At 45.8% G+C, this 23,969-nt stretch overlaps 1 protein-coding gene and 1 pseudogene across 1 annotated transcript; both read left to right on the top strand.

Annotated features, from left to right (window-relative positions):
• Positions 1 to 4,200: 4,200 nt before the first annotated feature.
• On the top strand, positions 4,201 to 14,022 carry LOC148977378 (uncharacterized; annotated as a pseudogene).
• Positions 14,023 to 14,472: 450 nt separating this feature from the next.
• LOC148977377 (uncharacterized) lies at positions 14,473 to 16,645 on the top strand. Its single transcript, XM_089116609.1, has 6 exons — positions 14,473 to 15,457; positions 15,559 to 15,606; positions 15,853 to 15,962; positions 16,039 to 16,119; positions 16,251 to 16,419; positions 16,635 to 16,645. Exons 1-6 carry the CDS (start codon positions 14,827 to 14,829, stop codon positions 16,643 to 16,645), a joined length of 1,050 nt encoding a protein of 349 aa, XP_088972735.1. The 5' UTR covers positions 14,473 to 14,826.
• The last annotated feature ends 7,324 nt before the right edge of the window (positions 16,646 to 23,969 follow it).

Raw genomic sequence — 23,969 nt, 5'->3', positions numbered from 1 at the left:
GCTGGCTGCCTGAGGGAGAACCATATAGAGCAATGCGTTGTACAAACGATGTGAAAGGTCAACTTGACTTTAGTTTGACCAAAGTTCTCCCTAAGAAGCTCCACCACCTCAGGGTGAAGTCTAAAATCCTCTGAGCCTCAGCCCCTGCCTCAACAGGATATCTGCTCTGATATACGAGACCATCAGTGTGTTGTCCGCCATTCGCTGAGCAACCACTCATGATCGCCCCCACGAAGGAAGCATCCATCGATAGCAATAAGCGTCGACAAGAAGCCCCCAACACTGGGCCTGGGCGAGGAACCAAGGTTCTTCCACATGACCAAGGCATAGCCGCGTGACCTTGATCATGCGAAAACATATTTCCCCTCGGAGAAAACCCCTTGGTCCTGAGCCACCACTGCAGGGGTCTCATGTACAGAAGGCCAAAAGTAATTACGTTGGACGCAGCTGCCATGAGACCCACCAATCTGAAACTGTTTCACAGTGAGTGACTGGCCTAGATATACCCCAATATGGCTGTGAGAATCGCTACACCTAGAAAACTGGTCCTCAGAGCACACTCTTCTTGGCGCTGAGAGGCAACCCCAACAACCTTAAATGAGACAGAACGACATCTCGATGCCGGACTGCCATGAACTCAGATTGAGCTAGGATCAACCAATCATTGATGTAGTATAATATGCAAATGCCCTGGAGTCCAGAGGAGCCAGAGCGGCATCCACGCATACTCTAAAGGTGTGGGGTAAAAAACCTAGGCCGAATGGGAGAACCCGATAATGGTATGCTTCGCCCCCGAAAGCAAACCTCAGGAACCTCCCTCATCTTCTTTCGGAACCAACGAAGTAATGACTGTCTGCTGGGAGGAGGAACCCTTTCTACTGCTCCTTTTGCAGAAGTGCCAGTACTTCCTGCTCCATATCCAAAGCCTGCTTGGGGTCTACCCATGAAAGGAGGACCCCAAGAAATCTGGGCGGACGAGAACTGATCTGAATTCTGTAACCTGATTTTATAATCTGCAGGACCCAATGAGATATATTTGGCAGAAGTTTCCACGCTGCCACAAAATCTACTAAGGGTACCAGTCTCTCGAGACTGGCCTCTGGATTTGATTGAACAGCCACTTCGGTGGCCTGAAACAGATAACCGGCAGGGAACAACCGACTTGACTGTTCTACAACCCTCCTTGGAGGACCGTTTGGGGACACCGACACCTCTGTGCCCTGAAACAGATAACCGACAGGGAACAACTGAACTGACGGTGCTGTGACTCCCCTCAGAGAGTCGCACCCCAGAGGAAAAATGATTTCTCAAAACCATCCCTTGGTTGCACAGTCACTACGGTGCCCTGAAGTAGCGAACCAGCAGGGAACAACCAAACTGACCGTTAAACGACCCTCCTCAGAGAATCGTATGGGGACACTGACACCTCTGTGACCTGAACGGCGAACCGACAGGGAACAAATGAACTGGCAGCGCTGCGACCCTCCTCAGAGAGTCATACCCCAGAGGTCGCCGAGGAGAAACGATTTCTCAAAACTGTCTCTACAACGGAGGAGCCCTCAGAAGCCTGATAGCCTCATTTTTATGGCAGGACTTCTTGTCTAAGCTTTATTAGCACTAGAAGTGCCAGAATTCCAAAACTACTAGAACGGCCACAAACAGTCATTTTGACCGTTAGATTCAAAACAGTGTTGACGAATAATTTTCGTAATTATTTTCGTCAACCACATTTTTTCAAAGACGAAAACGAGACGATAACTAAATAAAAACTAGGTTTGAATGACAAAAACTATGACGAAAATGTTAGATAGTGACGATTTGCGAAGCGGTCAATAGGCTTATAATAATAATAGGACTAGCAGAACGTGAACAGCCCATGCAGCAAAACAAACAGCGCAGGACAGGGCAGCAGAGCTCACCAGGATCATCCAACATGAATGGAACATCTGGATCCGCCGTGTCTGATGATAGCAGCCGTCTCTTTTTCCTTGATGTGGACTCTGACTCTGAATCACTCTCTGATGAGGAGGAAATGTTAACTTGCACCCAGGAAACGTCGCTGTCACTTCCCACCTCCCCTTTGGGGAGATGAATTTTCCCCTTCATCCGAATCATCATCGTCAAATTCTGAAGCATCTCCAGGGCCATGGTTCGAGTCATGTTGCTCCTCATTCGCTCATTCATTTTATACATTTTAGCCTTGCAATATATATATATATATATATATATATATATATATATATATAGAGGCTATAGCCTATAGATAACGTAAGTATTATAGATAATTTTAGTCCGGTTTGCTTATTTCTGATCAACAACTAATGTAGAAATTATTATATAGCAAACACTTCTACAGAGGTGACCGGATGGACCTTTCTGTTGACAGTTTAGAGTGAACATGATCAACCGCGGGATATTCAACAAAAAAATACCGCAAAATTCAGTGCGGTCAATATGACCGTCTATGGCCGAAATAGGTAAATATGTTCATTTTTTTGTTTTGCCTTACGTTTACGTAACTTAATTTATATGAAAAGCATTTTAAATGAAAATACAGACAATTTTAGGAAAAGTCAGGTACCAGCGGGATTTTATTATTTTTTTCAACAAAGTTATTGTAGATATAAAATTCAAAACGGTCAAAATGACTGTTGTGGCCGTTCTAATGTTAAAGAGGACGACAGTCCTTAGATCTTGCCTACATCTAACTAGCTTAGTTCCTACGACCCCCCTCGGAGGATCGTTGGAAAAAGCGGGCACTTCGGCGCCCTGAAACGGCAAACCGGCAGGGAAACCGAACTGACTGCTATTGTTTTTTTCTTATTTGCAGGGTCGTTTGGGTACACTGACACCTCTGTGCCCTGAAACGGCGAACCGGCTGGGAAACCGAACTGGCAGTGCTGCGATCCTCCTCAGAGAATCGCACCCCAAAGAGCGCTGAGGAGAAACGATTTCTCAAAACCGTCCCTACCCCAGAGGGGACCACCCTTAGAAGCCTGGCCGCCTCGGCGTCAGGGCTTCTTCTTTGTCCAAGCTTTTTTTTTAGATAAAACAGTCCTCAGATTTTGCATGTCTCTAACTGGCTAGACTGCACTGTTTTGCACTTTGTGTTGCGAGGAGCTTAATAGGCCGAGACTGCTCCCACCCAGCAAAAAAAAAAGGTGACACTTTAGTTTAGGATCTAATGCTCACTATTAACCAGTTTCATTACATTCAAAGGCAGGATTTTATAATCACTGTTGTCCCAAATGTGAGGTAGGTTAGTTAGGGGAGTTCAGGGTTTCCCTGAGAAACATTTTATTTCTCTGATCTACACTACATATGCATTTTAGGATGTTTTGAAGGCCAAAAAAAATAGATAACAGCTTTAAAACCATGTCAGTGGGCAGCTGAGCAGCTGATTATTTTTCTCTCCTCATCAGCATCACCCTCTTTTTCTCTTGCCCTGTCTCTTCCCCTCCTAAAGATGAGCTGTGACTGATATAGGCTTTTCATTTTTGTCTGGCAGTGAAGAAACTAAACACGGGGTCTACTGATAAGTGGATTTTCCCTATGAATAATTTTTCTCGGACACGTTTATTCACTGAAAGCTACTAAAGCTAGGTAATTAGTTTATAAATACATTCAAAACATATACACATTCATTATTGATCTTATGACTAATACAGGGCCGTAGACAGGGCTTTATAATCACAGATGTCCTAAATTTGAGGTTGGTGCTTCAATTTTTTTGATTTCTCTGATGTGCATTTCAAGACGTTTGAAGACCAAAAAAAGAATAAGAAATAGCTTTAAAACCATGTCAGTGGGCAGTAAATTCTCTTCCCCTTCGAAGGCTGAGCTTTTTTAATGTAATAAAGGCTATAATTTTTTATTATATTCTCAATATGTACACATTCGTTATTACTCTTGTGGCTAAAATGATGAAAAGGTCTTTGTTAATGTTTCTTGTCCCCTCGCAATGACAGTAAACTATTAAATTGCATGAGTCACGTTACAGGCCTATTTATTTCACTTCAAAATGGCGAAATTAGACAAAACTATAGCCTATTAGTTTGCCTGATTATTTTTTGTCATTCGTTTAACATTTATGACCTAAAAAATGTAAATATGAAATGTTAAGTTTAGCCACTTACATCTTTTCTCGCACTTGCAACTGAAGCGTCGAGTCACTCTGCTGAAATTCGCAAGTGGTCCTCGATGCAGAGCCAAATGGGAGGAGCTGGAGCTCTAGCTCCTCCCCTCGCTGGAGCTCCAGCTCCTCCCCTCGCTGGAGCTCCAGCTCCTCCCCTCACTGGATTTAATGGGGGCCGTGCAAACGCAGGTTAACTTCCGAGCACTCGGCATGATTTCAAAAGCAACATATTTCAGCGCCAGCGCGATTTTTATTTAACACAAATAAACAAAATAAATACTCTGTTAGTTAGGAAGAGTTGGCCCTGCATCGAGCACCATATCATTTTATGTGGCGTGAGAGTCACACACCACCCGAAATCCGATCGTTCAGACTGAGGCATATGTCCCGGTATTTGAATAGGATTTCAAACCACATATGGATGTAGCTTGAAACGGATTTCATTTGCTTTTCTGGGCTGACAATCTGAACGTAGCCTATGTCGGGATAAGAAATAGAAGGAAGAATTCCAGAGAAGCTAGCTCGGTCGGACATTTACCACATATTTACTTTAGTTTGTCAAAATATTGCACTCTTTCCTGCTTTATAAGGCCTTCTCTGTATGAATTTCGCACATACCACGGGGTTTTTCTGTGTTTTTTTAGTGTAACAATGTGTTCAGTAGTACATAAACAGTGCAATCCATGATATTGTTTACATCCGAGTGCCTCCATAATGGCCGCCCAGAATGTGACGTCGGTGAAAACCCTCTATATGAAGCATAAGGGGCAACATTAGTTAAGTTCAATCTTTCCGGGGCTAAAATCACTTCTCGAAAAGACGTGCACAGACAGCAACTTCATAATATCACTCGCCAGTGTGTTGACAAACGCAACACCAACACTTTCCCACGCACGTTATTGGATGAAGGCAACCAATACGTCATGCATGTCGGACCCCACACGTAGCCGCCTGCTTTATTCGCCGGGAAAATAACCTGGAGAAAGGTACCGATATTATAGTAATGTGCCAAGTATGTGAGTGGCAACAATTTTTATTAGCTTTGTTGAAAGGTGTAGTGGTTATATATAAAAAACTGGGTTATCCATCCCCACAGATCGTCTGAAAAGGCGAAATCTCCCCTCGGCCCACCTAAATTGGCTCCACCTTCGCGGAATGCACCTCATTCTCTATTAGTAATCTCCCATCCCCCACAAGTGGTCATACTGTCTATGCAAGTGGTAACGTTACGTCGTTTATTTTAATTACATATTTGTTTAAACTTATCACATCAATATATGCATCAGACTATACTTTTCCGAGGACAAGACCCCCTGTGGTCTGTCGAGAGATGCACAGTGTGCTGCATAAAATTTCATTGTGCATACTGTAAATCGGTGTATAACCATTTACACGAACTCCGAAACCATGTAGCTAACCACATGGGAAATGCAGTGCAACAAGATGGTATGTAAATTATTTTAATTAGCTGTTTGTGAAAAACATGTTTGTTGAACATTTCTTATTTTGCATGTAATAGTAATTTCTTCCTAGCATTTAAAATAATAATTTAATATTTTATTTTGTTGTGAAACCTGTTGTGTGGGAAGTCTTAATTTCAAATACTTTACTTCAGTTATTGTTGTTATAGTTTTTCTGTGTTATTTTTTTTTTAGTTTGAATCATTTTACAATGTTTCAAAGTTAACTTTCATTTACAAAGTTAAAAACAAGTATATAAATACTAACGTTACATGTCAATAACTCTTCAAGGGCTGATGTAGAGTCTGTCAGGTATTTGTTCCACCCACACTGCATAGTGTTTGATGGGAGTGTGGTAAAACATATAATATAAAATATAAGGATCTTAATGTTGTGCTCTTGAGCAAGGCATCACAAAACCGATTCACTGCATTAAACATGTAAAAAGACAATTGTGCTAATTTATTCTTTCTACATTTTAGATTTTATCATCATCAAGTGTGGTTTGAAGTGCAGGCAATCACCACATTTTCACTGCTGTTACTGTTCATCAACCTTAATTAGACACGATAGTCTTATTACACATTTAAAAATGTGTAAAAAATTGGCATCTGGACAGCCTCCATCCTCAGCATCAACAGCTTCATCAGCATCAGCAGCACCACCTCCATCCCCAGCATCAACAGCACCACCCCCAGCATCAGCACCACCTCCATCCCCAGCATCAGCACCACCTCCATCCCCAGCATCAGCACCACCTCAATCCCCAGCATCAGTACCACCTCCATTCCCAGCATCAGCACCACCTCCATCCCCAGCATCAGCACCACCTCCATTCCCAGCATCAGCACCACCTCCATCCCCAGCATCAGCACCACCTCCATCCCCAGCATCAGCACCACCTCCATTCCCAGCATCAGCACCACCTCCATCCCCAGCATCAGCACCACCTCCATTCCCAGCATCAGCACCACCTCCATCCCCAGCATCAGCAGCACCACCTCCATCCCCAACATCATTGTCAACAAAAAGATTACGTGTCCGGCAGCAAGTAAGGGTGACTTGCACACACTGTGGCATGAAAGTCAATAAAAGGAACTTGCTGGTTCACATGAACCGAAGACACAGGCAAAGGGTAGCAGATATTACAGCAAAGCGGCACCTTTTATGCCAATGCATTGATGCCAAAAATGGCATCTTTGCTGTTGATAAGTCGTTTTTTAAACCATGCTCTCCTATACACGTTCAAAAAAAAAACATGGGGTGCAAGCCAGAAAATAACCTGTGAATTGGACGAATGCAATGCAAATGCTGAATTTGCAGTGAGGAGTGGAATTCTACCTTATGAGTGCAATCATCTCAAGTCATTGCTCTTCTGTAACCGCTCAGAAACTACACCCATCATTTTAGATGAGGAGGCACTGACAGAAATGGTTGCTTGTAGGGTTTTTGGGGATGCAAGGAAGCAGAGTTGCTTAAACCAGCAAAAGGCATCTACTGATGCAGGTGTTCCACTTTCTGTTGAGGTGACTGTTGGAGGACCTCCATCCAAAAAGTTAATTTCAATATATGAGCCAAAAGTGTCATACCACAGCAGACTGGGCAGGGTAATAGCTGCATATGATTTAAAAAAAAAGTCTTGGCACTGTCCATGTGCCAAACCAAGACAGTCATGTATTCATAAATCAATTGCAAAATGGCATCTTTTTAGTACTGAACGACATCTGTTCATGACTGCCGAGAGTGATATCAGGCCAGATGCAGTTGTGAATAATCAAGAGACAGATTCTGTATGCAAAGCAACACCAGGTGGAGATAGGGGACAAGCATATCCTCCTGACGATGCAGGCCTTCAAAGGATGGTTCACTATTTGATGCAAAAAAAAGGTCTTCCTGCCCAACTACCCCAACATTTGGTCACTGGTTCCAAATCTTTCCAAGATCTTCCAAGGCAGTTGATACCAAAAGAAACATCATGCGTGGAGTGTGCCAGGCAACTTACTGAGCCAATGCTCATCACAGCACATGCCAAACTTGTCACATATACTGGTGTTGTAGAAGGTGAGACATGTCAAAATATATATAATTCAAACCATCTTAGCCATACCAATTTAACTAATGTTCCCTTTCGTAGTCACTTCGAGTTACGTCAGAAGTGACGGAGATTGGGGGTTTCGCATAGAAAGCCAATCCTCTTCGAGTATTTAAAAACGAGCCAATGGCATGCAATGCCTTGGGGCTGCGGAAATTTGCATAGCGTACTCCGCCCTACTCCGTGAGTATAAAAGGAGGAAGTGAACGCAACCGCAGTATGTTTTCGCTTCGGAGCCAAGAGAACCTCTTCACTCCTGAAAGCTATTACAAGACTCTTCGAGACGAGCGTCCTCTTCAGTGTTGGTGTGACGGCGGTACCCAGCGAGTTTCTGCATTGCCTGCGATCTGTGCAGTGGTCTGCCAGACTTTGCGCTTCTCCCTGGTCGCCTCAGCGCTGAAAGAGTGAATTTCCTCCTCTCTATAAAAGAGCTACACGCGGCACGTCTTTTTAAAGACGGTTCGCCCGTGTTCTTCTGGATGCGGTCGATTTCTGTCGTCATCTGATGGTCGCGATCACTGCTCTGTATGCCTGGGCATTCAGCATGCAGCAGCAGCGTTCGTGGATGACTCATGTTCCTGCTATGGGGACATGACCATCTCCACACTGAGGTTAAAAAATATATATATATATAAAAAGATATATATATATTTTATATATAAAATATATATTTTTATATATAAAAAAAAAAAAAAATCTCACTAGAGTGAGAGCCCCGGTCCCCCTTACTCGATCGGCTTCCTTCACGAAAGGGGGCCCGTCGACCGGGGACCCGGCGAATTAACGGTGACGGTGTTGGATAAAGCCCCGACGATTTCTCGGGCCACACCTCCCGCCTCAGTGCGTGAGCCAGCGAGCGTTAGTTCGATTCAGTCGGCTGCCTCTTCAGTGGTACCGGCTGCTTCGAGCAGCGCTCCAGATGATGATGTGATGTCGATCGCAGCATCACTAGGCGGGCTACAGTCCTCGGGAGATGAGGATGCGGCTGCACTGCCCCCTTCGGGAGAGCCAGCGCTGCCCGTGTCGGATCCCGAGCTGACGGCATGCTGTCTCAAGCCGCTGGGAGTATTGGGTTAGAGTGGCATCCTCCATTCTCCCCCGATCTCTCACGGAGGGATAATTGGTTTTTGGACAAAGCTGCCGCCGCGAGGCCACGGCCAACTCCATTGCCTTTTTTTCCCCGAGCTGCATGCGGAGTTATCGCGCTCTTGGGGGACTCCTCTGTCCACTCGAGAGCGCGATCTCTCCCCCGCCTTTCCCCCCTCGATGGTGGGGCCGCCCGTGGGTGCACTGGGATGCCCCCGCTGGAGCGTTCTGTTGCGATACAGCTGTGTCCACGGAGCGCCTCCTCCGTGGTCCTCCTAGGCACCCATCCAAAGCCTGTAGGTTCTCGTCTGCCATGGCGGCGCGTTCCTATAGAGCGGCGGGACGGGCGGCCTCCGCTTTGCATGCGATGAGCACTGTGCAAGCGCAGATGCTCAGAGATATGCTCGAGGGCGGGACTGATCCAACGGCATTCGAAGATTTGCGGTCCGCCACTGACCTTGCTCTCCAAAAGGGCAACGAAAGTGGCCGCTCGCGCCGTTGGTCAGGTGATGGCCACTAGTGTGGTCCAGGAGCGTCAACCTGGCAGACACTCGGAGCGCTGAGCGGATTCGTCTGCTCGACGCCCTTCTCTCCCAGGTTGGCCTTTTTTGGCGGTGCAGTCGAGAACCCTTGCCCAGCAGTCTCCACTGCCCAGGAGCAGACGGAGGCAATCAAACATGTTCTGCCCCGACGACCAGCTGCTGCCTCCACCCAGTCGTCGGCACAGATGCCTCCCGCTGCTCGCCGCCGAGGACGCCCCCCCGCGGCTCCCCTGCCTCCCGCCCCGCCCCAGCAGCAGCCTTCATCCGGGCCACGGCGTGGAGGAGGCCGCCGGCAGGCGTCACAGCCCCCTCAGGCCGCACACCCCGCTAAACGCCAGGTAAGCGATGATACTGATACGGGCTGCTCAGTGATGGAGTTGAGTTTTTCCCCAGGAGGCGGGAGCAGGGCCGGGGGGAAAATCTTTCGTTTTCAGTTCCCGCTGCTCGCCCACGGGTGGGCAGCGCCCTGAGTTGGTTAAGAAAGACTTGACATCATCACTGAGCCCACAGACTGGAATGAGTGCGCTCGACGTTCCAGTGCGTCAGCCCACACATTCCTCTCTGTCTCTGAGGGTGCGGAAGGGTGCGAGTGTCGTCCCCGGGCTACGCCAATCCCTTCCCCCTCTGTCGCCAGACCCCCGGCGGAACGGACCCCCGTGGAACGCTCCGCTTTCCCTGGTCCCTTCCGTCGGGGAGCGGGCTTCGACGCATCCGAGCGGGGTCATCCCTGCACGCGTGCCAGTCGACCCGCCACGCTGCCCCTCCGGGGGGACGTCTGTGGTTCACATGACCCCGTTGGCTCACTTCCTGGAAGCCTGGCTAGTGCTTCCCGGGATATCCCGCTGGGTCATCAGAACGATCAGATTCGGCTACGCGATTCAGTTCGCACGGTCTCCTCCCCGCTTCAGGGGAGTTCGCTCCACGATAGTTGGTGGCAATGCCCCACTCCTGAGAGCGGAGATTGCGACCCTGCTGGCGAAGGGTGCAATCGAGACGGTCCCTCCAGCCGAGGTGGAGTCCGGGTTTTACAGCCCCTACTTCATTGTCCCCAAGAAGACCGGTGGGTTACGACCGATCCTGGACCTGCGCATTTTGAACCGTTCTCTCCATCGACTACCGTTCAAGATGCTCACGGCCAAACGCATTTCGAATGTGTTCGGTATCAGGATTGGTTTGCAGCGATCGACCTGAAGGACGCGTACTTCCATGTGTCCATCTTACCTCGACACAGACCGTTTCTTCGGTTTGCCTTCGAGGGCCAGGCATATCAGTACGCCGTTCTCCCATTCGGGTTAGCTTTGTCCCCTCGCGTCTTCACGAAGATCGTCGAGGCAGCCCTTGTTCCCCTTCGCGAACACGGGGTTCGCATCCTGAATTATCTCGACGACTGGCTGATACTAGCACACTCCCGAGCTCAGCTTGCGAACACAGAGACTTGGTGCTCCGGCACCTAGCCCGTTTGGGCCTTCGGGTCAACCGGGAAAAGAGCAAACTTTGCCCCGTGCAGAGGATCTCTTTTCTCGGCATGGAGATAGACTCGGTCGCCATGTCCGCGCAGCTCACGAACGAGCGCGCGCACTCACTGCTGGCTTGCCTTCGTCAGTTCGAGGGCAAGAGTGCGGTTCCACTGAAACTTTTTCAGAGGCTCCTGGGGCATATGGCATCCGCGGCCGCGGCAACGCCGCTCGGTTTGCTTCATATGAGACCGCTTCAGCTGTGGCTTCGCGATCGAGTCCCGAGGTGGGCATGGCATCGCGGCTCGCTCCGAGTCCCAGTGACTCCGGCATGCCGGCGAACCTTCTTCCCGTGGTCGAACCTCAGCTTTCTACGGACAGGTGTCCCTATTCAGCGAGTTTCCAGACATCTCGTCGTCTCCACGGATGCATCTACCACGGGTTGGGGTGCCATGTGCAATGGGCATGCAGCCGCCGGTTCCTGGACAGGAGCCCAGCGCCTCATGCACATCAATTGCCTCGAGCTGTTGGCAGTACGGCTCGCCCTGCACCGCTTCCGAGCGTTGCTCAAGGGCCAGCATGTGCTTGTCCGCTCAGACAACACTACGGCAGTAGCGTACATCAACCACCAGGGGGGTCTACGCTCACGCCAGTTGTCGCAGCTCGCCCGCCACCTCTTGATATGGAGTCAGAAGCACCTGAGGTCCCTTCGTGCAGTTTACATTCCTGGAGACCGGAACTGGGCAGCCGACGAGCTGTCCCGGGTCCGTCCCCTCTCCGGCGAATGGCGACTCCATCCTCAGTCGGTCCAGCTGATTTGGGACGAGTTCGGGGAGGCACAGATAGACCTGTTCGCCTCTCGGGACTCGTCCCACTGCGCCCAGTTTTATTCTCTGACCCGCGGCACTCTCGGCTCGGATGCGCTGGCGCACAGCTGGCCACGGGGCCCACGCAAGTATGCGTTTCCCCCAGTGAGCCTCCTTGCACGGGTGTTGTGCAAGATCAAGGAGGACGAGGAGCAGGTCTTGCTGGTAGCCCCCTACTGGCCCACCAAGACGTGGTTCTCCGATCTCATGCTCCTCGCGACAGCACCTCCTTGGCCTATTCCTCTGAGACAAGACCTACTCTCTCAGAGACGGGGCACTCTGTGGCACCCTCGTCCCGATCTTTGGAGGCTGCACGTGTGGCTCCTGGACGGGACGGGGCAGGTTTGAGTTCGCTGCCACCTGCGGTGGCGGCAACCATCACTTCCGCAAGAGCGTCGTCCACGAGACACCTTTATGCGTTGAAGTGGAACCTCTTCGTCAATTGGTGCTCTTCTCGCGGAGAAGACCCCCGGAGATGTTCGATCAGTGTCGTGCTTTCCTTCCTGCAAGAAGGGTTGGAGCGCAGGCTGTCGCCCTCCACCCTTAAGGTTTACGTCGCGGCCATTGCCGCTTCTCATGAAGCAGTGGAAGGTAAGTCCTTAGGGAAGCACGACCTGGTCATCAGGTTCCTGAGGGGAGCGAGGAGGCTGCATCCGCCTCGTCCTCCCCTCGTACCCTCTTGGGACCTCTCGGTAGTTTAAAGTGCTCTGCAGAGGCATCCCTTTGAGCCTTTGCAATCGGTAGAGTTAAAGTTTCTGTCCATGAAGACAGCACTCCTGGTTGCATTGGCCTCCATCAAGAGGGTGGGGGACCTGCACGCATTCTCCGTTGACGAAGCGTGCCTGGAGTTCGGGCCGGCTTACTCTCACGTGATCCTGAGACCCCGGCCTGGATATGTGCCCAAGGTTCCCACCACTCCCTTCCGGGACCAGGTGGTGAACCTGCAAGCGCTGCCCCCGGAGGAGGCAGACCCAGCCTTGGCACTGCTCTGTCCGGTACGTGCTCTCCGCACCTATGTCGACAGAACGCAGTGTTTTTTAGGACCTCAGACCAGCTCTTTGTCTGTCATGGAGGGAGCCAGAAGGGAAGGGCTCTCTCAAAGCAACGGCTGTCCCACTGGATAGTGGATGCCATTGCTTTGTCTTACCAGCAGCAAGGCCTTCCGTGCCCCCTTGGTGTGACGGCCCATTCCACTCGGAGTGTAGCCTCCTCTTGGGCTTTAGCGCACGGCGCCTCGCTAACAGACATCTGCAGAGCTGCAGGCTGGGCGACACCCAACACCTTCGCCAGATTCTATAATCTGCGAATTGAGCCGGTATCCTCTCACGTACTCGTTTCGGCCAGTTCTGGATCCGCTCAGGTGTCTTCGCTTGCTCGCCACTCCACTCCCCGGACTGGATAAGTGCGATATTTCCTCAGTTCTTCCATTGAAGTCTTGAGTCCTCCAGCACCGACGATGCGGGCACCACTGCGTTGCTCTGGATGCTAGCTAGGTGCCTCCATGCGCACGGTTCCCCATGGTAACCGTCTCATGTGTATTATCCACTGTAAGCCTCTCTGAGCATGTGTCTTCCCTTGGCAAGCCATCTGCCACCCCTGGAGTTTAAATCAGTAGCCACCTGCGGTTGGTACTCCAGTGTTCCATATGCGTTCCTATGTGGCCATATGTGTATTCATAAGTCCTCCCTTCGGTAGGCAGCTGGTAGCATGTCCCCTTCGGGATATGTTTCCCAGTGTACCTTGGTAATCCTGTGTCAAAGTCGGATCCCCAAAAAAAAAAAAAAAAAGAGGTAAGGCTCGGGGGTTCAGTCTTTCGCAGGGCACTGGAAGACAGCTTGAAGATGGCGTGATGGCACAGACCCCCAATCTCCGTCACTTCTGACGTAACTCGAAGTGACTACGAAAGGGAACGTCTCGGTTACGTATGTAACCCTCGTTCCCTGAGTAGGGAACGGAGACGTTACGTCTCCCTGCCACTTCTGCTGTATCGCTGGGTAGACGCCGAGTTCAGTCTTGGCTCCTCAGCGAAGACATACTGCGGTTGCGTTCACTTCCTCCTTTTATACTCACGGAGTAGGGCGGAGTACGCTATGCAAATTTCCGCAGCCCCAAGGCATTGCATGCCATTGGCTCGTTTTTAAATACTCGAAGAGAATTGGCTTTCTATGCGAAACCCCCAATCTCCGTCACTTCTGACGTAACGTCTCCGTTCCCTACTCAGGGAACGAGGGTTACATACGTAACCGAGACGTTTTTCTTTTCCTTTTGTTTTTTAAGGCTTTTCTACATACTGCAGGGCATGTCCTGACTGCGGGCTGATGTACAGATATCAAGAATGGAGTGATGGAATGCATGGAATGCATGTTACTACCACTGTTTCGTCTTAATCATAATTGTTAACTAAGGCAACATTCTTAATTGAAAACAAATTTGAGTGTGGGTTCACACAAGGCAGTTACCAACAGTTTCGCCCCATGTTCTTGTATTTACTTCTTCTTTTTTTTCTTTTTTTTTTCAAGGTGGCCGAAAGAACCCGTTTGTGGTTGCTCCAAGTTATTCCAACTGGGCTCCTTGGATTGGACCAAAAACTAGAAGGGCTGACACCGTTTTTAACACAGAACATGAAAAGTTTCATGCACCAAGACAGGCTACTGAAATGGCAGATCTCCAAATGACAGAGGAGAGGCTTCAAGATGCACTAATTAATCTCAAGGTAATGACTGGTTACACTAATTATTTAATTCACTGTGTTTGAATTAAGCTAAATATTATTTAAATATTGTAAAATAATAGGTGGACATGGTTCGAAATCTGTGCAAGCAATGTGGCCTGGACTCTAAAGGCTCAAAAATGGACCTCATCCTAAGACTGCGGGATGAAATGAAGAACAGGTCATCTTACGACAAGATCTTTGAGAAGGTCTGGGGAGCTTCAGGTTAGATGCATCTTTCACTGAGCAGTTAGATCTGTAGTTGCATCTACAGTGTTATAAAGCCCTTCTGCCAGGAGAATGTAATGTCTGTAGCTCATGATGAATATTTGAAGACAGAAATACATTACAGGTTAGCATTTGCCACAGGATCTTAATCAAGAGCCATATTGAATAATACATTCATCTGTAGCTAAATATTGTTTATGTACATTATTATTAAATCAATTATGTGTTTTCCATAGGTGGTTGGGCAGTTGTTATGTGTCCCTGTGCAGTGGTATACTCAATCAAATATAATTTAAGAGCAGAGAGTCCCAGAGACTATGCTGACATTTTGCTTAGCTGGAAGCACTTCCCAAACATTGCCATATATGATTTTGCAAGGGGACTGGCAACACACACCAACTTGAGGGAGCCTGAAATATTGCCATTTAGACCACATGAGGGGCGGCTGGCTGAAGCAACCACAGACAATCTGCAGCTGGCTGGTGAGGGAAAGCTAAAGGTGAGTTTACCATGGCTCAAAACAAAGAAAACAGAAACAGATGCAAACTGCCACCCAATCACTGGGACATCTGATCACTACACCTTATATGACGTTTTCCATGAGAGGAATACAAAGGATGCTAGAGACGCCCTTCGGAGGATTGGACTTGTCCCAGAACTGGCTGGCTGGGTTAACAGCCAGTGTGCAGAGCAATTGTTTTCAGACATGAGGAAGAACAATTATTTTTTGAATACCCTCACACCATCTGAGCACATCTTCATGAATCGGAACATACTGCACCACCACAACACAAAATGCAATAACAAAACTAAAGCCAGTATCCAGAAAGTAGTGGGCAAAGATGTACAGCTGCAGTTGGATCACAACGGTCAGATAGTAATGGGTAAATTAATTACGTCTTTTATTTTGTCAGTTGTTTAACAATGAATGGTCATCTGTATTATTATTTTATAATCTGTATTGTTTTGTTTTGTTATACTAAAGGCACAGCTGCACAGATACCAACTGAAGCAGAGGAAACAATACAATCCAGTGAGTGACAGAAAACTAAGTAATGAGCAATAATGCATCGGAATTTAACAGTATGACATTATAACAACTTTATCTTTGAGAATATTTCTTGATGCGTCATGTTTTCTACTGCTCTTGTTTTCACAATAGTAGTTTAGATCAAGAAATTGTTTATTTTCTCGTGATTGTACACCACTTTTCTACAGCAATAAACAAGCTTTATTAAGACCATAACATATCATTTACAAATATGGATCTTCTGTTTAGACTGTCCTAGCCCATCTAACCTAGTTCAAGGTGTAGCAACAAGCCAGACAGATGAACAAGCAGGCAGGAGGATGTGGGATGTTGACTGTTTACCAGCACAAGAGAATGTGGTAATGTGTTCTTATTACAGTAATTGTCATAAGTATTTTTTGTATTATAACTTGTACTAATATTCTTCCTTTCCAGGAACAAATACCACCAGCTGACATGGAAGTCAGTCCACCTGAGTCGGATGTCATGGAGATCACCCCAACACCAGATATCTATGTATGTTGAGGGAATGTTTATCTATTGCGAAATTTGTTTATTTATACATTTGGCTTTCCTGTTTTATAAAAGTGTTTATGAGCAGCACTTCATTAATAACATTATTATTGGAATTATTATATGGCACACAGGACTCTGAGGTGATGAAAAATATTCAGCTGGCCTGTGAGTGGGTGGAAGAGAGCCAACAGTACTTTACTGGAAAGATTGATCTGCCAAAGATCTTAAGGATGAAGATGGATGATGCCTTGTTGGCCATCACAATGCGGGACTTGTTTTTAAACTCCACACGTTATGAAGGTGAAGCATATGAAGAAGAAATTTGGGCTCCCTTCCTATTCATTTTTCAAAGAGTAGAGGACATGGAACTTTTCTTGCAGGAAGTACGAGACAGAAGAAAAATCTGTGTGTCTTGTTTACACAACCCTAACTTGTGAATCGCTTGTGATCAAGCGATTTCTGTTTTCTTATTTTATATTTTATGTTTGATAATGTTTTTGCTACTCCTGTTTAAGGCTGCTCTTAGCTTTGCTGCACTTATCCGTGTTATGCAGGTAATATTCTCTTTTAATTTTTTTATTTTTGTAGTTCTTTAAAGCACTTAGGTCAGTCAGTGGCAGTTATAAAATGTGCTGTATAAATAAAATAAACTTGAACTTGAATCTACCAGTGGGAGTACTATGTAAAAAAAATATTGGTTGAGTTCGGTGAAGAGAAATGTTATGTGTTATATGAAGTGTGTACTTCAATGTACTTCTTATTATACCATTAAAATGTGAAGCGGATGCATCACTAATGTCAGAGCACTTTAGTTATCTTGTTTTTCCTCTAGACTAGTGTGGGAAGTCACACAGCTGGTTTTAGAGTACTGCTTGTTTCCATTTCATTCAAATAGCTTAATGCATAGCCTATAACATGAAGGTTGAGTCTATCCAATATTACAGTCAATATTACACTGTACAAAAAGGGCAGATTAGGTAAGCTAGTCTTATTTTTTATTTAATGAATTAATCAACTCGCGTTACTCCGGTGGACAAAATAAACGGGTGCACAGATAGTAAGCTTTCACATTGCCTTTGTCTAGTAATTTACATAATCATATAGCAGACGCTTTTGTCCAAAGCGGCTTTAAAAGTGAGGAAAACAACGAAACTGTTCATCGTAATAAAGAGAAAAGAATACATAGATACAAAGTTTTCAACAGTTTTTAAAAACAACCACAGAAAGTGTGAGCAATGTTCTTATTAAGTGTTTACGCGTTTGTTGCAGAAACGATAAATCATTTTATAATTTATCATAATCATGACAAATTTTAGAGTAAAATACAATATTATGTTTGCCAGCATCTTTCGCATCAAAACAAACTTGTCCTTTCATCACGGGTGAAACTCGCACTAACATTAACAGACTTGATAGCGCGTTATGTTCTGTCCACTAGATCCAGCGAGGGTGAGCTAGAGCTCTAGCTCTTCCCATTGGAAGCTGCAGCGAAGCCCCGCCCACTAAATTTAGCGAGGTGGAGCTGGAGCTCCAGAAAAGGGGGAGCTCGAGCTCTAGCTCCTCCCATTTGGCTCTGCATCGAGCACCATCTCGAAATTCGCGCTCAGCAGCGTCTTTGAAATAAAGCCCGCCTACTTTGATTTGATTTGTCATCTCAAATATTCTGACATTGACGAGCAGTGACAGACCAATGAGGCTCAGATGAACACGAACACACACACACTACACACACCCTGTCCTCTGTTTTTGACGTGCTCTCTGCTCGCGCGCTGAATCTGATTATAACAGAACTTAAGGGAACACGAAATTCTGTCGCCTTACGTTTAGGGGTGAAATATATTTAACAAAACGATGTTGTTACGAATCCTCACGCTTTTTAAAGTGGGCATACGGAGATCTTTGACATTTCCTAATGGGTATACGCAAATCCTTGACATTTTCTAGTGGGTATACGGCGTATACCTGCGTATCACGTAGACTACACCACTGCATATTTATTTTCCCTTTAACTTTATATCAGAAAAAAACATATAAATATTAGGGCTGCAACTAAGGACTATTTTAATAGTTGACTAGTCACCGACTATTGAAACGATTAGTCGACTAATCGGATAATTATTAAATTTTTCTAAAATTTAGCATGAATTGCTTTAATTCTGTGGAAAATGATAGTGAACACAAGAAAGAAGCCCTTGTAAAGTACCCCCCTGCGGTACTTCAATGAAAAATGCATATTTTATTGAACTTTGCTGCTGATAGGCCGATTCATACTAAAAGTAAATAAAAAAATGCCCTGTCTAAAACCAATTAGGCAGAGTGCTTGGTCAGTATAGACATAAATATATAAATAGAGAAACTCTATCATTTTTATAAAGGCCAGGCACATTTTTTTTTACAAGAAAAAATAAATTAAAATCAAGTAAACATTTTCTTCCTGTAGCTAAACCAGGGGCAGTAGCAGCAATAAAACAGTAAACAAAAATATTAAGTGCATTTTGTGAGATACATTCAGTGGTCAATCTGTTGCAAAATAACTTTACTACTCGTGATCTAAAACAAAACGTATTGACTTCCATGTTATTTGCCCTATTTTCCGCACTTTAAGGCGCACCTTCAATGAATGACCTATTTTAGAACATTTTTCATATTTAGGGCGCACCGGATTATGAGGCGCATATACTGCAGTCACACGTTTGACTGGGGTTGCGACTTTGCGTTATGCATCAACTAGATGTGCTAAAGGGAATGTAGTGCACGGCGCTGGAGCTGGTGAGGCGTTTATTAGTGTGAGCGCGCTGGGGCATGCACGTAACTTTCGCAGCCTGACTCATATAGACCATTTCACAAGATGTAAACAACACTGATCCAGAAGCACTTCCTGTTTCAGTTTTTTAACACTACAAAAAAGCTGGGATAAAATACAACCAACAGAACATTTAAAACTGAATCAAAAAGTTAAAGAAACATCTTTAAGATGTTTTCTTTACATGTGAAATAAAGAAAACAGTTACAAACTGAAACAGGAAGTGCTTCTGGACCAGTCTTATTTACATCTTGTGAAATGGTCTATATTGCGGCGGCTCGTCAGCAACAGCTGGCTGTTATGAATGAGAGTGAGACGACCCGGTTACTATGAACGGGGAGCGCTTTATGAAAGTTCTGTGACGCCCGAGTAGCGCGGGGACAGTGTGTCTGTTAAGAGTGAGCGCTCGTGAGCGAGAGACACACACATAGGCGCCGATACCGTGGGTGCTCCGGGGCTCGAGCACCCACGGAAAATAACGAGCACCCACCCACGTGTGCCAGACTGCCAGTGATATTCATTTAAAATTAAACATTGCAGTTGGTGCTATTTGAAGCGTCTGACCCTTCTCTCACACTGTGATTTGTTATCTCGCTGTTAGTCGCCTGCTCCATATCCGGTATCCACCAATCACAGCGTTTCTCGGGTGAAAACGCCTCTTTAGTGTGATTCCGCAGATTCCCGCTTCATTACCCACTATACAGTGACGTGCGTGTGTACGTGCGTTTCATAATTAGAATCAGATTTCAGAGTGAGAATAAAATGGACAGATTTGTAATTAAGAAAGCAAAACCTAATAATGATTCGAGTGTATCGACATCCACCACAACAAGTGCCCTGTCAGAAGCGCATAACAACAACAGCGAAGCTAGAATCAGCGAAGGTAGGAGCTACGGTGAAGCTAGCAGTAGGCCTAGCAGTGAAGATGGACGAGTAAATAAGGGAAGGACATACCAGGCTAGTTGGAAAGGAAAATTCCCCTGGATAGCTTATGACTCCACTAAAAACAAAGTGTTTTGTAACATCTGCATACAGCTAAAAACATGAATGTCCCTCTTCCATCATCAACCCACGACCAAGAATCTATAAAAGCTTTCGTTCAAGATGGTTTTTCAAGCTGGGCTAAAGCACTCGAACGATTTAGATCACACGAAAGGAGCAATTTGCATCGCACTGCCGCTAGCATTATGGCAGCAACTAATGCAGGTGTTAATGTTGCTGCTACGCTCTCTGCTGGTAAAGAAAGGCAGATGGCTGATGCCAGAATCGCTTTGCTGGCTATTCTTTCTACTCTCCAATTTCTTTCCTGTCAGGGTGTGGCCATTAGAGGAAAAACTGACCAAGAGTCCAATTTAATGCAGTTGCTATATGTGCGTGCTAAAGATATCCCAGAGTTAAAGTCATGGCTGGCTCGTCAGGAGAGCAAGTGGCTCTCTCATGACATCCTAAACGAGATGATTGAAATGATGGCTCATGATGTCTTGAGAAAGCTAATTGGAGAAGTACAGTCTGCTGGGGTTTTCTCTGTAATTATGGATGAGACAACCGATATTACGGTCAAAGAACAAGTATCTGTTTGCTTACGTTATGTGACTGAAAATCTGGAGCCAGAAGAACGGTTCTTAGAATTTTATGAGACATCAAATACAACAGCAGACACACTTTTTCAGCTTTTAAAAGATGTTCTGATGCGATTCGCCCTGCCAGTCAATAAATGCAGAGGACAGTGCTATGACGGCGCATCAAATGTGTCCGGTATTCGAACAGGTCTGCAGGCTTGCATGCAGGCGCTGGAGCCTCGAGCACAGTACATCCATTGCACCGCACATGTTGTGAATTTGGTTGTTCATGATGTCTCCGAAAACATTGCCGCATGTCGCAATTTTTTGACAAATATACGTGACCTGGTCACGCTCATCAGAAATTCACCAAAGCGACTGGCCTGGTTCCAGGAGTTTCAAGACAAAATGCGTCATCTCTTAGACCTCTGTGCCCTACCAGATGGACTTTGAAAACGGCCTCGTTACAATCCAATGCATCCAACTACAGTGTGCTGCTGGAATTTCTGGAGGACCTGTCTGAAAAAGAAAAGGGAGAGGCAGGAGGGAAAGCAAACGGTCTTCTAACGCACCTGCTAAAATTTAGCACCTTTTTCTCCTTGAAACTCATGCTGAAATTCTTCTCTCGCATGGAAACAGTCAATGTTGCACTTCAAAACAGCCAGCTGCACCTACAGAAAGCTAGGCAGTTGATTGACACACTGAGAGAAGACATAAAGTGTCTTCGTGGAGGATTTCAAGAATTTTGGAAAAACACTACAGAAGAAGTGCTTGTCCTTGATTTGGATAGCCCAAATGTGCCCAGACAAAGAAGAATCCCCCGGCGATTAGACAGTGGAGGTGCGGCACACAGTTTTCAAACACCAGAGGAAATGTACCGACAACAGTACTTCGAGGTCATGGATACAGCATCAGCATCTCTGAACTGTAGATTTAATCTGTCTGTATTCAAACACATGCAAGATGTTGAAGATTTTGTAACCGGGAAGACAGACTGTAAAGACATTATTCAGTTCTATGGGGATGATATAGATGGAAGCAGGCTGACAGTGCATAGAGACATGTGTTTAGACTTCGCAAAACAGAAAGGTGTACATCTTGCAACTTTTCAAGATGTATATGACTTCATGAAAGGAGAAGGAGGCGAGCACTTGAAATCGTTACTACCAGAAGTCACAAAGCTTTTAAAACTGACTCTGACTGTCCCTGTAACATCTTGCTGCTCAGAGAGGTCATTTTCTGGGATGCGCCTACTGAAAACGTATCTACGGTCAACAATGGGGCAAGCCCGACTAAATCACATTGTTATAATGAACTCTCACAAAGAAGTGGCTCGACAGCAGGACGTGGACATCATCGCTGATAATTTCATCAAGCACACTGCTGTACGCAGAGACACGTTCCTCCTGAAGAATTAACCGGTGAGTAAACAAATCAAATTTTTAATATGTGTGTGACTTGTGTGTGACATTGATTCATAATTTCCCACGAAGCTGATCGCGGTTAGTTAAACTTTTCATCTCCAATCCTGTCTGTAGCCTATTTGTGAAAAGTGGCGCTGTCCTGAGTTGAAAGATATCGCCTTACGACTTTATTATCAAGTAAATAGTGTGTGTTCGTGTTGGCTGCTGTCCATTTCCCAAGGTTCTGAAATGCAAACATTTTTTTTTTTTAAAGGGCGTGCCCCCATGAGCACCTATGGAGGAAAACATAAATCGGCGCCTATGGACAGACATAACCTGATTTATACGAGGTTGAACTGGCCGTGTGACAAAGCAGGCATAATGGACACGAGCGCGAGTTCGCGGGCGAATTTAATAACGCGGGGCGTTGTTAACTAATTGGTCCATATATAAGAAGATCCGGTTTATAAGGCACACTGTCGTTTTTTGAGAAGATTAAAGGCTTTTAAATTCGTTTTATAGTACAGAAAATACAGTAAATCTTACCGAGGCGAGTCAAACTCCTTTTATTCAACTGTCCGACATGCTTTCTTTTTAAATGTTCGTGCATCACCGAGGTGCTGCCGTTATAGCAAGGTCTGCTTTGCATGATACAGGTAACCTTTTTATTCACCGTATCCAGGCTAAAATGCTCTCAAACTTTAGATGTTTTGGTATGTGCAGCTGCTGCGTTGGACACTGCCATTTCTGTATGTTATCGCTCAGTCAGCAGAGAAGCGAATGTGCTCGGTCGAAAAAAAAAAAATGTCTGGCGACAATTCGACAATGAAATTCATTGTTGACTATTTCTATTATTGATTTTTGTCGACAACGTCGACGAATCGTTGCAGCCCTAATAAATATAGACACATTTATATAATTCTGTGGCCACCAGCAGGAAACAACCGAACTGGCAGCGCTGCAACCCTCTTTAGAGAGTCGCCCCTCACATAATCCATGTCTTTATATACTTTACCCACCAGGGCTGCCTAATAAAAATGTATTCATTATTTATAATGGCTGGTGGGTAACGTCGCGGTTAATAGCGACAACAACGACTCGGGAGAGAGAAGGCTCGCAAGCGTCTCTTTAACCCGAGGCACTGTCATACTATGATACTTAATATCCAAACATTACTATAGTTACACATCTGGGGATTAAACACATAAAATACAAACCGATTTATTCCACAATTTAGACACCGCAGTGTGGAGATAAGGAAAAAACTGCAGCCCCTGACGAGGAGGCTGAGATTAAGAGTTTTTCTGTTTTAAGATACATTTCTTCTAAAAAACTCTTCTTTATTTTCAATCTCATAATGTTCAGCTGGCCTGTAAATATTTAACTGGCAACAGCACAGATAAAACCCTCTTTTTAAAAAAAGCTCCTCTTTATTCAGCAGATATATGAGCTGACATTTATTTATTAATTGAAAACTCAAACATCTGCCTTTCTCTTAATAATTGTATTTGTTTTGTACTCTTTCAAAAAAACACCAACGATACCAATTCCTCAGAAGTGGAAATCGCAGCACACTAGATCAGGCATGTGAAAGGTGAGAAAGGGCGGAGCCTGTCCCAACCCCCGCTGTCAGATCTGTTTGCGAACCCCAAAATGTGAGTCGTCTCTGTGCCTCGGCAACAGAGAGACCCGCGCGGGGAACGCGAACCGAACTGTCCTCCTCGAAGACCGGCCGGCAGGAGCGGAGCGTCCTCATGGACAGCTTCTCGCAATGCTCACAGTCAGCTCCCTCAAGAACTGACTGCTGGCATGCTCCACTCCAAACAGCAACAAATAGCTGATGTGTGTCCCCACCCGTAAAGTAACGAGGGCAGGGAACAACACAACGTCTATAATCTTGCTTGCTAGCCATAAAGATAGATAGATATAAAGATGATATATATTGGTCTTTGACAAACAATACATAGACAAGAACAGATTCCACAGAGAGCACTTGCTGAAGGTACAGAAGCTGGCGCGGTCTGATTTCAGGGGTGCTTTACAGTTTCCTGTTCTTTTCTGTTCTATATAGTTTCCTGTTCTGTC

Source organism: Pimephales promelas, chromosome 10 (assembly GCF_988280905.1).
Source record: "Pimephales promelas chromosome 10, fPimPro1.hap1.1, whole genome shotgun sequence".
In the NCBI taxonomy this organism is placed as follows: domain Eukaryota; kingdom Metazoa; phylum Chordata; class Actinopteri; order Cypriniformes; family Leuciscidae; genus Pimephales; species Pimephales promelas.
This window is presented reverse-complemented; position numbering and strand designations above follow the sequence as displayed.